Genomic DNA, 13,631 nt, shown 5'->3' on the forward strand with positions numbered 1-13,631 from the left:
TGTAGCTTAGTTTTTTGCATATTTATCTTTGCCACAAATTCAGAGGTAAGTTCAGAACTAGTATTCACAAAAGGTTAGTTCTTTCTTAGCTTGCTATATCCAAAAAGGAAGCCCTCAATTTTAATACTAAATTAGTAACCTGGAGGCTGATACTAAAGATCATGATTAGTTAAAACCCAGTTTGAGAAGTTGAATTCAGTTTTTGTAATAATAGATAAATTAGAATAAAGAATTAGTGTCAGCACAAGTCACCACAAATCTGGCCGGTTTTTAAAATCCCACCTTGTTCATTAATGTTCTCCTGCCTGCAACATTATTGAAAATTGTCTAAGAATCTATCTATACCACAGCCCCTTATTTCTACTGCTAGTAACATCCTCAAAAAACTTCAGAAGTTTCTCAAACATGATTTCCCTTTCATAATCCATGTTTACTCTGTCCAATTCAGTCATTATTTTCTAGGTGTCCAGTTACCTCACCCTTTATAATAGATTCTAGTATTTTCCCTATTTTTGATGTCAGGCAATCAAGTCTGTTGTTTCCCATTTCCCCCCTCTTCTTAAGAGGGGGAAAATCTTCTTAAGTGGGGTTGTATTCGCTACTTAACAATCTGCTGCCACCTTTCCAGAATCTATAGAACTTTGAAAGATGATCGCTAATGCCACTACTGTCTAAGCTGCCTCTTTCAATACTCGGATGTAGATTATTGGGGATTTATCAAATTTCAGTCTCATTAATTTCTCTTTTTTAACTACTACTAATTTCCTTCAGTTCCTCACTCAATCATTTCTAGGTTCATTGTTATTTCTGAGGGATTTCTTGTGTCTTCCTCTATGAAGATTGACACAAGGTAATTAATTTCCCTGTGCCCCATTATCAATTCTCCTGTCTCTGCCTGTATTGGATCCACACTTCTCCTTGCCAATGTTTTGCTTTTTACATTCCTGTGGAACTTTTACAGTCCATTTGTATTTTTGCACAGCCTTACTGTCAGTGAGCAGAGAGGGGTCCATCCAACATAATGCAAGACTTTATACAGAGCTTTGAGCCCATCCTTTTCAGCGTGGAAATGATAATCAACTCTGACTATGCTTATGGATCTCTGCACTTGATGGACTGCCTGGTGGTCACTGTCTCAGATTCCACTGTAACCCAGGCAGAAGCCACTAAATATGTCAGTGCTGCAGTGGAAATTCTGACTGAAGTCATGATATCTATGTTTGGTGCCGTGGAGGTTCAGACTGCTGTCATCATGACAGCTCAAATGGGGTATGTTAGTTCTCATGGCAGTTCAGTGATCTATTCTTGATGAAGAAACAATGGTATGGTGCTAATGTCAATGGATTAGCAATCCTGCGGGTCAGGCTAATGCTCTGGAGACATGGATTCAAATCCACCCATGAATTTAAATTCATTTTAATCACGAGGTTGATGATTTGGCAGAGGCTGTCAAAGGATCTTTGGTGAATTGCTGCTGTGCATCTTGAGATGGCACATTCTGTTGTCACTGTGCATCAGTGGTGGAAGGAGTTAATGATTAAATAGTGGATAGTGTGTGATTAAATGGACTACTTTGTCCAGGATGGCATCAAGTTTCTTTAAGGTTGGAGCTGCATTCATCCAGGCATTTGGAGAATATTTATCACTCTCCTGACTTGTGCATAGTTGATGATGGACAGACTTTAGAGAATCAGGAGATGTATTACGCCCTGCAGAATTTCTGATTTGCTTTTGCAGCTAGTCTGATTTTCTTGTATTTATCAGAATGGTTGGCTTAAGTTTTTGATCAGTGGTTGATGGTGCGAGGATTCAATGATGATAATGTTGTTGAATGTCAAGAGGAAATATTTAGATTTTTTCTTGTTGGAGATGGTCATTGCCTGGCGCTGATGTGATATGAATATTACTTGTCACTTATCAGCCACAACCTGCATGTTCTCTCATTATGTTGGGGGGAAGGTCATTGATGAAACAGCTGAGGATGGTTGAACCAGGTATGTTACCCTGTGGAACTTCTGCAGTAAGTCCTGGTTCTGAGATGATTGGCCACTAGCAACCACAAGCATCTTCCTTGTGCGAGCTATGACATTAACCAGTGGAGAGTTTCTCCTGATTCCCATTGACTCCAGTTTTGCTAGGTCTCCTGGATGCCACATTTGCTGAGGTGTTGCCTTGATGTTAAGTACCATCACTCTTCCCATACTTCTGAATTAAGCTTTTTGTGCATGTTTTCAAAGAATCCCTACATTCTGCCCATCGAGGCTGCACTGATTCTCCAACAGGGCATCTTACCCAGGACATATCCCCATAACCACAAGTTTTTACACCACTAATCCCCACAACCTAAGGGCAATCCATCAGACATGCACATCTTTGGATTGTGGGAGGAAACTTGATGACCTGGAATAAACCCACTCAGACATGGGGAGAATGTTCAAGCACTGCACAGTCACCGAAGGTCGAAATTGAATCCAGGTCCCTGCCACTGAGACAGCAGTGCTAACCATTATGCCATCATGCTACCCTTTTGATTTAGGCTGTAATGAAGTCTTAAGCTGAATGATCCTGGAGGAACTCAAATTAAACTTCATTGAACAGGTTGTTTTTGTGTAAGTGCTTTTTGTTAGAATTGTTGATAAGAACATAAGAAATAGGAGCAGGAGTAGGCCATCTAGCTCTTCGAGCCTGCCCCGCCATTCAATAAGATCATGGCTGATCTGTTGTGGCTCAGTTCCACATTCCCGCCCTCTCCCCATAACCCTTAATAACCCTCTCTTATCAAAAACCCATCAACCCGCGTCTTAAAAATATTTAGCGAGGTAGCCTCCACCACTTCAACGGGCAGAGAATTCCAGAGATTCACCACCCTTTGAGTGAAGAAGTTCCTCCTCAACTCCGTTCTGAACCGTCCCCCCTTTATCTTGAGGCTGTGCCCCCTAGTCCTATTATCCTTTCTGAGCGGGAAGAGTCTCTCCACCTCTATCCTATCCATCCCATTCATCATCTTATACGTCTCAATGAGGTACATCTCTTATCATTTTGCTGATGATTGAGAATAGATTGATGAGGCAGTAATTGGCCAGATTGGATTCATCTTTTTGACGACAGGACATGCCTGGGCAATTTTTCACATTGTTGGTTGGCGCCTGTATGGTAGCTTTACTTGAATTGAGGCATATGGGAAGTGACCCTTGTTAATTGGTTACATAAGTGCCGTAGTTCGGGTGAGGACAGGTGGGCCACATTAAGTTGTGCGTTCCCCCTGTAAAATTGCAAACAGTTTGGGAAGAACAGTAGGAAGATCACCCAAGAAATTTTACAGCCCTCCTGATGGTGCAGAGTCATAAAATTCTGCCGTGATTCCTAATGCTAGCAGTCTCTATTTGAAGGATTCTTTTAACTATTCATTTTGTTCTTATTAGTCATTTTGAGGTTTTTGCAACAATTTCTGCACAGTCTGTCTTTTTGTTTTAAATTCATAATGTCATAGGGATCAATGATAAATCTTTTTAACCTTTCAAAACCAAATCCATGACCTATAGGAATGATTTGGACTGAAAATGCACCCATGTGAAATTGTCTTTGGTTGTACACGGAGCCAGTCTGAAGTGGGATAATAAATTATTCACATTCTGTTTGTTTTGGGCACAGCCATTTTGGAAACTCCAAGGAAGGGCTCAAACACTAACTTCGGGATTTCTGGACTTAGAATGTTTATGACCTGGATTACCCAGTATCTGTCAGATGTGATCTTAGTCGCAGCAACAGGCCTGACAGGACCTCTTCGTCCTACTCCTTGGAAATGGTCTACCAGGCATCCTTATGGAAACTTGAGATGCGATTGATGGAACATTTGGAAAGCTTTGACAATCTGGATTGTGGCTGTTGAAGCCATTTTGGGAAACCTGACTGTCAGGGTTATGAACTTGTCTCATCTTCACATGGGGATTGTGAGAAGATAACTAAGCTGATGCAAAACTTTTATCTTCTGCTTGCCACTTCACATTGAAGCTGTATGTTCAATCGCTTGGGTCTCACACTTTGGAATTATCCCATAAACTCCTGCTTCACCTCCCTCACTTCCATTCACAATCTTCTTAAAATCTCACCTATTTAGTAAAACATTTAGTTGTCTTATGTAATCATCTTTGCCTTGGTAATCAATTTTTATTGTACTGTTGTGAAGCACCTTGAGATTTTGTTGTCACCAAAGACAGTATATAAAAATAAGCCATCATCATAGATGCATAGTTCTGTCACAGTGGCTCTAACCAAAGTCTGCATTACCTGGTGAGCCATTTGTGTGCCAAATTTTTAATGAATGGTTTTTTATTGCAGGTACAGTAATGGCATATCATCTCTCAAGCTGGCATTTTTAGACTGAGTAGGGAGATGCCAGAACTCTCTTAAACAAAATCAATCTGGCACTTACAGAAACTCAACACAATCTTCAGCAGACAATTTGCTGGCAAGTCCCAGAAAGAAAATGATTATTAGACAGCCCTTTCAACCAGTGACAGATATTGCTGACAATGGCAGTTATAAATTGCAAACAATATGTTTCCACGTTGCCTTTTATTGCCTCTGGGTGCTCCAAAGTTACCTATAGCCAATTAGTCACTTTCGAAATACAGCAAGTGTTTTATGTGGTACTGATTAATCCTGAGGTTGGCGGTGACTGAGGAATTCCTGCTGACAGTAGTTGCAAAACAAATCCTACCTACTATTGTGCACCATGAGGGTATTCCACCAATATTAGATTTGTGGAGGGCTGAATTAAGTACTAACAATGGTTCTGGTTCAGTATCACATGGAAATTGAGTTCTATGAGCCAAGATGGACCACAGTGTTTGAAGCTGTATTAAGACCGAAGGCTGGGATTAGAAACACAAATGTTAGTGACATTGAAGGGATCTCCCATTAGATCTGAAAGAGGCAATGGCTGAGTTTTTGGTTTTATAAATTATCAGTGCCTTCTAGAAATCAAAGGAGGAAGGTGCAATCGTGGTTAAGGTATGTTCAATTAAAAGTAGCTGAGAGTTAACAGATTCCTAAGTAAACAAAGTGGCAGTGATTGAGATCTATGCAGACTGAAAATAAGAGCGATCTGATAATGAATTAATTTACAAATCAATTGTACCTGTCTCCCGAGAGTGCAGTGCTTAATACCATTATTAAATTTATTATTGAAAATTCAACTTTATTTATTCACTCACAGGATATGGGTATTGCTGGTTCAGCCAGTATTTATTGCCTATCTCTAATTGTCCTTGGGAAGGTGATGGTGAGGTCCCTTCTTGAACTACTTGAGGTCCCTTTCTGAAGTACTGCCGTCACAGTGCCGTTAGGAGGGAGTTCTAACATTTTGATCCGGACAGTGAAGGAGTGGAAATTATAGTTCCAAATCAGAATGGTGTGTGGATTGGAGGAGAACTTGCAGGTTGTGGTAATGTCATGTGCCTGCTGCCCTCATTCTTGGCACCTCTCAACTGACTCCCAAAAAAACTTACATTTGTATAGGTGTCTTTAATGGAGCAAAACACTTCGGCATTTCACGACAGCATTTTCAAACCAAATTTGGCAATAAGCTACATGAGGAAATATTATAACAGATGACCAAAAGCTTGGTGAAAGAGTTGAGTTTCTTAAAGGCGGAAATGTTGAGAAGTTAAGGGAGGAATTTTAGAGTTTAGTACACTGAACGCAAAGACGTAATTGCCATTGGTGGTTTAAAATTGGATATATGCAGGAAGGCAGGAACGAAAGGATGCGGTAATTTCAGAGGGTTCTTGGACTAAAGGAGTTTACAAAGATAGAGGTATAAGGCTATTGAGGAATTTGAAACAAGGATGTAAGATGTTAAATTGAGGGGTCAGCAAACAGGAATGATGGGTGATCAGGCGAGGATCCAAGCGAGGAGCATTACCCAGTGCTGGCATATCTTAATAAGAGAATGTGCATCAATTTATTATTGTCTATGAAGTTTTAATTGTAACATAGCATTTAGTTGCATTTTTATTACATAAGTAACCACCAGTTTTTCCTTTTCAGCAAGCACTTATGATGACCATCGTAAACTTGGCTCAAAACTTTGTAGGAAGTAACAATATAAATTTGTTGCAGCCAATTGGACAGTTTGGTACCAGACTACATGGAGGCAAAGATGCCGCTAGTCCTCGTTATATTTTCACTATGTTAAGGTAAGCTGAGAAAGCTGTTTAGAAATAAAAATGGCTTAATGCTGATATGGAAAAGATATGTCCATGTTTCATATGCACGCATCTTGCCATAAATTATTAAAGCAGTAACCAACCCTTACTCTTTAAACTGACAGACCTGTTTTTCAGAATTTTATCATTTTTTGGTTTTGTGCTGCACTAATTATTTGCTTGTGCAATTTGTTAGTGTCACCTGTTTTGTCTCTTTATAACTAATTTTTGACAATACTATATGCAGTTGAACTCTTAACTGTTTCTGTTGCTCTAGTTACATAGAAGCATAATTATTGAATAGGCCGTCTGGACCTCAAGCCTGCTTTATCATTCAGTTAGACCATGGCTGATCTTCTGCCACAACACCATAGATATCTTTAATGTCTAGAAATCTATTGATCTCTGGCTTGAATACACTTGATTAAGTCAAGTCTAGGAGAATCAACCCCAAAGTGTTTCACTCCAGGCATGATTCAAGTGACCCACTAGGAAGTTTTTATCAAACATAGTTTATTTAAGATCATATTTAGAATACAACAAGAATTAACATAACCTTTACCAATTACAAGACTTAAACATTTGACACAGTATAGTCCTTGACAGCTGGTTATCTCTGTTGTTCCAATGTAAAGCAATAACCCACAGACATGCATCTTTCTTCAACATTAGTTAGCACAAAACAAGTACGCTCATTTGATTTCAGATTTCCATTTAAATTTTTAACACTTTTCTGGACAGCGAACACAACAGTTGTTTGCAGAGAAGGATATATCCTCCAAAGAGTAAAACCTCAGAGGTAGACCACAAACAGCCAGCCAGACAACAGAATCTCCATTGTAGATGGTGAGATGTTTTCACGAGTGGGAGAGTCTGGAACAAGGGGACACAGCTACAAGATAAAGGACTGGTCATTTAAAACTGAGGTGCATGGATATTTCTTCTTGTGGAGGGTGGTGAATCTGTGCCCCAATGTATATTGGAGGCTGGATCATTAGAAGTATTCAAAGTGGAGCAGATTAATATTTGATAAATTGAGGAATAGAGAGCTATAGGGAAATGACAGAAAAGGAGATGAGGCTGGCATAGAATTGAATGGCGGGGCAGGCTTGAATGGCCTGGTGGGCTACTCCTCCTATTTCTTGAATTCTTGTGAAGTTGCTGGTGGGGCAGGTTCCTGCTAGAATAACGTCTTGGGAACAGCCTCTTTTTGTCAGTGTCAGGGTAGCACAGTGATTAGTACTGCTGCCTCACAGCACCAGAAATCTGGGTTCAATTCCAGCCTTGGGGTCACTGTCTGTATAGAGTTTGCATGTACTCCCATGTCTGTGTGGGTTTCCTCTGTGCTCTGGTTTCCTCCTATAGTCCAAAGATTTGTGGGTTAGGTTGATTGACCATGTTAAATTGCCCTTGAGTGTCAGGGGGACAAGTAGGTAAATACGGGAATAGGGCCAAGGTGGGATTGTTGTCCATGTAGGCTCGATGGGCTAAATGGCCTCCTTCTGCAGTGTAGGTATTCTGTGGAAAAAATATGGTAACAGTGCAGCCAGCAGGCTACCCTCTGCTTTTCCTGCCCTTGCAGGCACTTGCCAAACAATGTCAAAATTCTACCTTTTATGTTCGGTTCTCCATTGGTAACAGTTTGTCAGAGATAAACATCTATTTGCAGTGTTTCTCTTCACATATTAGGTTGAGAGAGCTTGGTCTTTTCTCCTTGGAGAGATGAAGAATGAGAGGTGACCTGATAAAGGTGTATAAGATGTTGAGAGGTTTTTGTTGTTCGTCCATCGTCATCGATGAGGACCTCGACACCATTAGTCATTTTGAGGCTGGTTGTGGTGTGTTCGAAGATGACTGATCAGGCCAATTCGGGCACAGAATGTCCTGGCACATATTGGACAGACTTGTGGACACTGTAGTTGTTGTGCTGGTGGCTCTGGAATTGCGCAACTCATGCTTAAGTTGTGCTTCAGCAATACATCTTGCTTTGTGAGCTTGATAGCCTTCATGAATGAGGCAGCGCCAGGTAGGACAGTTTTGTTCAGCGTTTCCCAGGGGGTCGTGTCAATGTTATGCGACTACAGGGAGGCTTTGAGTGTGTTTTTGAAATGTTTCTTCTGTCCTTGATGTGAGCGTCTTCCAGTAGAGAATTTCTCAAAAAGGAGCTGCTTGGGTATGTGCTTGTCTGACATATGGATGACATGACCCGCCCACTGGGTCTGCGGGCTCGTCAGTAGTGTGTGGACTGATGGTAGACTTGCTCTAGAAAGAACTTCAGTGTCTGGTACTTTGTCTTGCCATCGGATGCATAATATTCTGCGAAGACAAATCATGTGGAAATGATGAAGCTGTCTTGCATGCCTTCGATACACAGTCCACATTTCACAGGCATACAGGAGGGTAGTGAGTACCACGGTGCTGTAGACATTCAGTTTTGTTGCTGGGCTGATTCCTCAATGTTCCCATACAGTGGAGCACAGTCTACCAAAAGCAGAACTTGCCTTTGCAATTCTGCAGTTAACTTCTGTATCAATAGTCACTGCTTAGGAGAGGGTGCTACCAAGATAAGTGAACTGGCCCACTGCCTGTAGTTTCTGCCCTTTGTGACTATGGGTTCTGTGTACAGTGCATGAGGACCAGGCTGGTGCATGACTTTGGTCTTTTTAATGTTGATGGTAAGTCCAAAGTTGTCACAAGGTGTGGAAAATTTGTCCATACTGACTTGCATCTCTGGCTCTGAGCCAGCATACAGGGCGCAGTCATCGGCAAAGAGGAAATCTCTCAGAACAGTCTCTTTCACATTGGTAATAGCTTGAAGTTGAAGGTTGAAAAGCTTCCTATCCACTCTGTACTTGAGGCTGATTTCAGCAACACTGTCCTGAAAGGCATCATTCAGCATGGCAGTAAACAATGCTGAAAAGTGTGGGTGCAAGCACACAGCCCTGTTTGACTCCATTGGTGACGGGGAATGCCTCAGAGGATTCTCTGCCATCCAGTACTCTGGCCATCATGGAACCGGCGTACCATCTGAATGAATTTGGGGGGGGCAGCCAAACTTTGACATGATCCTCCACAGGCCTTGTCGGCTTACAGTATCGAAGGCTTTCTCGAGGTCAACAAAGGTTGTGTAGAGCTCGCGATTCTGCTCCTGACACTTCTCCTGAAGTTGGTGCGCAGCAAAAATCATGTCAGTAGTCCCACAACCTTTGCGGAAGCACACTGTGACTCTGGAAGCAGGCCCAGCTCCAGATGAATGACCAAATGATTTAGCAGGACTCTTGCGAGGGTTTTTCCTGTGATGGAGAGCGGTGAGATTCCTCAGTGGTTGTCGCATACTTGCCGATTGCCCTTCCTCTTGTAGAGGTGTGTGATGGAAGCATCTTTAAGTTCCTGAGGAATGGATCCTTGCTTCCAAAAGGACTGGAACAACTCGGTGAGCTTCTCGATAAGTGCAGGACCAGTAGCTTTATAGATCTGTGCGGGTACGGTATCTGCCCCTGGGGCTTTGCCACTGGATAGCTGGCTGATGGCTTTTGTGACTTTGGCTACTATCGGTGGGTCATCCATGGCACTGTTGATATCAACCTGGGGAATCCTGTCTATTGCCTCATCGTTAATAGATGATGGTCGGTTGAGGAAGGCTTCAAAGTGTTCAGCCCATCTCTGCAGGATCTGAGCCTTCTGTAATGAGAATTGTACCATCTGTACTCAGGAGGGGGGGGACTCCCAAGAGATTGAGGTCCGTAGAGATTGTTGAGGGCTTCATAGAACCGTTTCAAGTCGTTTCTGTCAGCATCTCTCTGTATTTCATCTGCCTTGGCACTCAGCCAGGCATCCTGCATTTTACGCAGTTTATTCTGGACTGTACTGTGAGCACTGGTAAAAGCATTTTTCTTGACAGCTGAAGATGGGCCGTTCTGACAGGCCCAATGAAGACGGTGCTTTTCAACAAGTAGAGCCTGTGTCTCCTCATCATTCTTGTCAAATCAGTCATGCGGGTGGAGGGCCTAAGCATCTTCAGCGCAGATGTATGGATAGCATCCCTGAAGAGTTCCCAGTCATCCTCAGCGCTGCCTGCGAGGTGTAGGTCAGCAAGCTTGATTTCTAAGTCTTCAGCCAGTGCTGAAGCTATGCTGGGGTTCTTTAGCTTGGCCACATTGATTCTTTTCATAACCTTGCTTCCTTGTGGTCGCCTCTTGGGTCTGATGCGGAGCCTCATTTTGGAGACGATGAGCATGTGATCTGTCCAGCAGTCAGCACCACACGTGGCCTTGGTTATTCTGACATCCTGCCTGTTTTTCTCCTGACGATGACATAGTTGATAAGATGCTAATGCTTAGAGTGGGGGTGCATCCAAGAGGTCTTGTTACGGGTAGGCAGACGGAAGGTTGTGTTGGTGATGAGGAGGTCATGTGCTGCACAGGTCTTCAGTAAGAGTAGGCCATTACTGTTACACCTGCCCACTCCATGCCTCCCAATGACTCCCTGCCAGATTGCAGAGTCACACCCTACTCTTGCATTGAAATCGCCAAGCAAGATCACCTTGTCGGTACTGCTCACTGCTGATAGGGCTTCTAGTTCTTCGTAGAACTTGTCTTTCATCTCATCCAGGTTGTTCAGCATAGGCGCTGATCAGGGTGGCTTGACTTCTGTTCTGTAGCAGAAACTGTAATGTCATAAGCTGGTCATTCACACCCTTGGGTAGACTATCAAGTTTCCGAACAAGGTGACTCCTGACGGCGAATCCAACCCCAGCATCACGACGCTCATCGCTGCCACGACCGCTCCAGAAAAAAGTGTATCCACCTCCAGTTTCGGTCAACTGACCTACGTTGGCAAGACAAGTTTCGCTCAGGGGTGCGATGTCAATGTTGTATCTTGCAAGCTCTCTGGCAACTAAGGCTGGTCTTCTCTCTGGTCTGTCTACTGAAGGGTTGTCCAAAAGCGTGCGCACGTTCCAATTGCCAATGGTGAGCAGTGTCATCTTGTATTTTATTTTGTGTGTTTGACCTCAAGATGGGATCCCCGCCGGCCAGGGTGTAGTGAAGCAGGCAATGTTTAGGGCACCTTTTCTAGCCCCTTCCTCATTCTTTGGAGGTGAGCAATGTGTTCCTGAAGAGGACTGCTCAGTCGCGGAGGTAGATGCCGAGTTCCACTGCTGCTTCGGTCAGCGGAAAATGACCATTAGACCTGAGCCACCTGCGTGCAAGTCTGTGACTATAGCTCCCAGCGTATCCACACCTGCTGCTTTGCCGCTCGTGCATCGCCACAGGACTTTGAGAGTTGAACAGGACACTGATGATAATGGTGTCGAAACTAGCGCTCGATTTGGATTAAAGTGAGGGAGAGTTGCGCAGCGTCAGCCTGCCTCTCTCTTCCCAATTCCCATCTCGATCCAGTGGCAAGACAAGAGTCAAGACACAGTGGATGACCAGGACGTCTCCTATATCTTGTCCTGCTCTTCGCGTTCCACGACGCTTGCAGAGACCACCGTCTTGACCATTGGACCTTCCGTTGGTCTCTTCCCCTCAATCCGCTGGACTCTGTCTTCACATGCTGGGATAGCCATCTCCTTATCTCACCAAGGGTTGAGACCCGTCGGCTACCCTCATCTGGTTTAACCGGCTTATTGAGGCTGTTGCCCGGGATGTGGCTGCTGTCGCATGCAAACAGCTACGGGGAGTCACAGGTGAGAGCTGAGTGCCAGGTGGGGACAAAGGATGGACAAACCGCCCTGAAAGGACACGACATGTTCCCCCACCAATGGTATTACCCCTCCCTGACACCCCATACATGCCCTGTTGAGAGGTATTGATTGGGTGGATCCTCAGAGACTTTTTCCCAGGGCTGAAATGGCTGCCACAAGACGACACAGGTTTAGGGTGCTGGGTATAAAGGAGATGTCAGGGGTAAGTTTTTCACTCAGGGTTGTGGGTGTGTGGAATCAGCTGCCAGTGGTGGAGGCAGATTCAATAGGGTCTTTTAAGAGACTTCTGGATGAGTACATGGGACTTAGTAGGATTGAGGGTTATAGGTAAGCCTAGTAGGTAGAGATATGATCGGCACAACTTGTGGGCCAAAGGGCCTGTTTGTGCTGTAGTTTTTCTATGTTCTATTAAAAACACTAGTTACGTGAGCATAACCGAACTCTCCCTGCCTTTTAAGTAGTTTACAGTTTCCAAAATTTAAATAGATATAACCAGCAGTAAATATTCCAATTTATTAGATTTCCCTGATATTTTTGTCATCAGCATTTTTCCTGACACTTCCATTTATGCTGTCAGTGCATCTACGTTGTAATGAATGCTACATCCATCCTTTTAATTCTGTCTTTTTGATATTTTCACAACCTCTGGCCTGGCATATTCTTAGGTTTATATGTTCTGTCCCTTCCTGCCACATTCAGTTTATTAGTTCACTTACTGCTACGGTGCTCTCTTGTCTTGTCCTGTCTCTCTTTAGTTTATCACATCTATCCTCCCTTGATCCATTCAGCCCCATTATTTAGATTAAAGCTTTCCCTTCCTAGTTATACAAGCACCAGAGTACTGGTATTGCATGTTTCAGATGAAGACCATCTCAATGGTACAACTCCCACTTTTCCCAGTCCTAGTGTCGGTTTTAGGGTTTTGAGGTATAAAATCTTCTAATTTAAAAAATCTCCAAGGTCTGAATTTTTAATTTTTAACACTAGGGACCTCAGCTGTGCTTGACCTACAAGGTTCAAATGGCTAGTATTTATGAATCAAGTAGAATTTATTAAGCAAGGTTTTACATAAACTTCAGAAACAGTAAAAACAACATAGAAGTTTCTCATCTCTCGACCCCAGGAACTTCTGGCGTTGTCAGCAAAATAGTATCTTTCTCTTTCTCACTCTTTGTCTTTGAAATGATGTTGAACTGAGTCCAGAATAGTCAGTCCCCAGAAACCGTGGCATCACTGTCCCAACAAGGATGATGACTTCTCAACTTCTATACCTCGGCTTCTCATTATTCAGCATTTCCTTTTTGGAAATGGTCCAAATTCACCCTTCTTATTGGCAATAAAGTTTAAATCATTTCTTTCACCCCACCTTTGCAACCCCTGCTTTATGGACTATAAACTGAGACGTAGCTCTATTTCTAACTTCCTCAGACTCCAGAAGTTTATATTCCATCACAAACAAATGCACATTTTCTTCCAGAAACAGAGAAGCTGTAACTGAAGTCACATTCTCTTGTCAACATACCTTAACCCAAGCCCCACACTAAAGCTCTTAAAATCAACAGTGAAGACCGCTTCCTGTCATAATAGAGAATAAAAGTTGTCTTTCTGGTACAGATCAATTGAAGCAATACATGGTTTGCTTAAACATAAGGTGTAGTCTTAAGTTCACAATGTTTTTGGCCATTCCTTCAAACTGATTTAAAAACAATAACTAA

General features: G+C 42.9%; 1 protein-coding gene across 1 annotated transcript in view; it reads left to right on the plus strand.

Annotated features, from left to right (window-relative positions):
- LOC145354841 (DNA topoisomerase 2-beta-like) overlaps positions 1-13,631 on the plus strand; it is a 155,341-nt gene that overhangs the window by 75,577 nt on the left and 66,133 nt on the right. Inside the window, exon 20 of the mRNA XM_080206368.1 lies at positions 6,052-6,200. Within this exon, the coding sequence (XP_080062494.1) occupies positions 6,052-6,200 (149 nt within the window). The remainder of the gene's footprint in view (positions 1-6,051; positions 6,201-13,631) is intronic.

Source organism: Carcharhinus amblyrhynchos, chromosome 2 (genome assembly GCF_965287045.1).
Source record: "Carcharhinus amblyrhynchos chromosome 2, sCarAmb.v2.hapA, whole genome shotgun sequence".
NCBI lineage: Eukaryota > Metazoa > Chordata > Chondrichthyes > Carcharhiniformes > Carcharhinidae > Carcharhinus > Carcharhinus amblyrhynchos.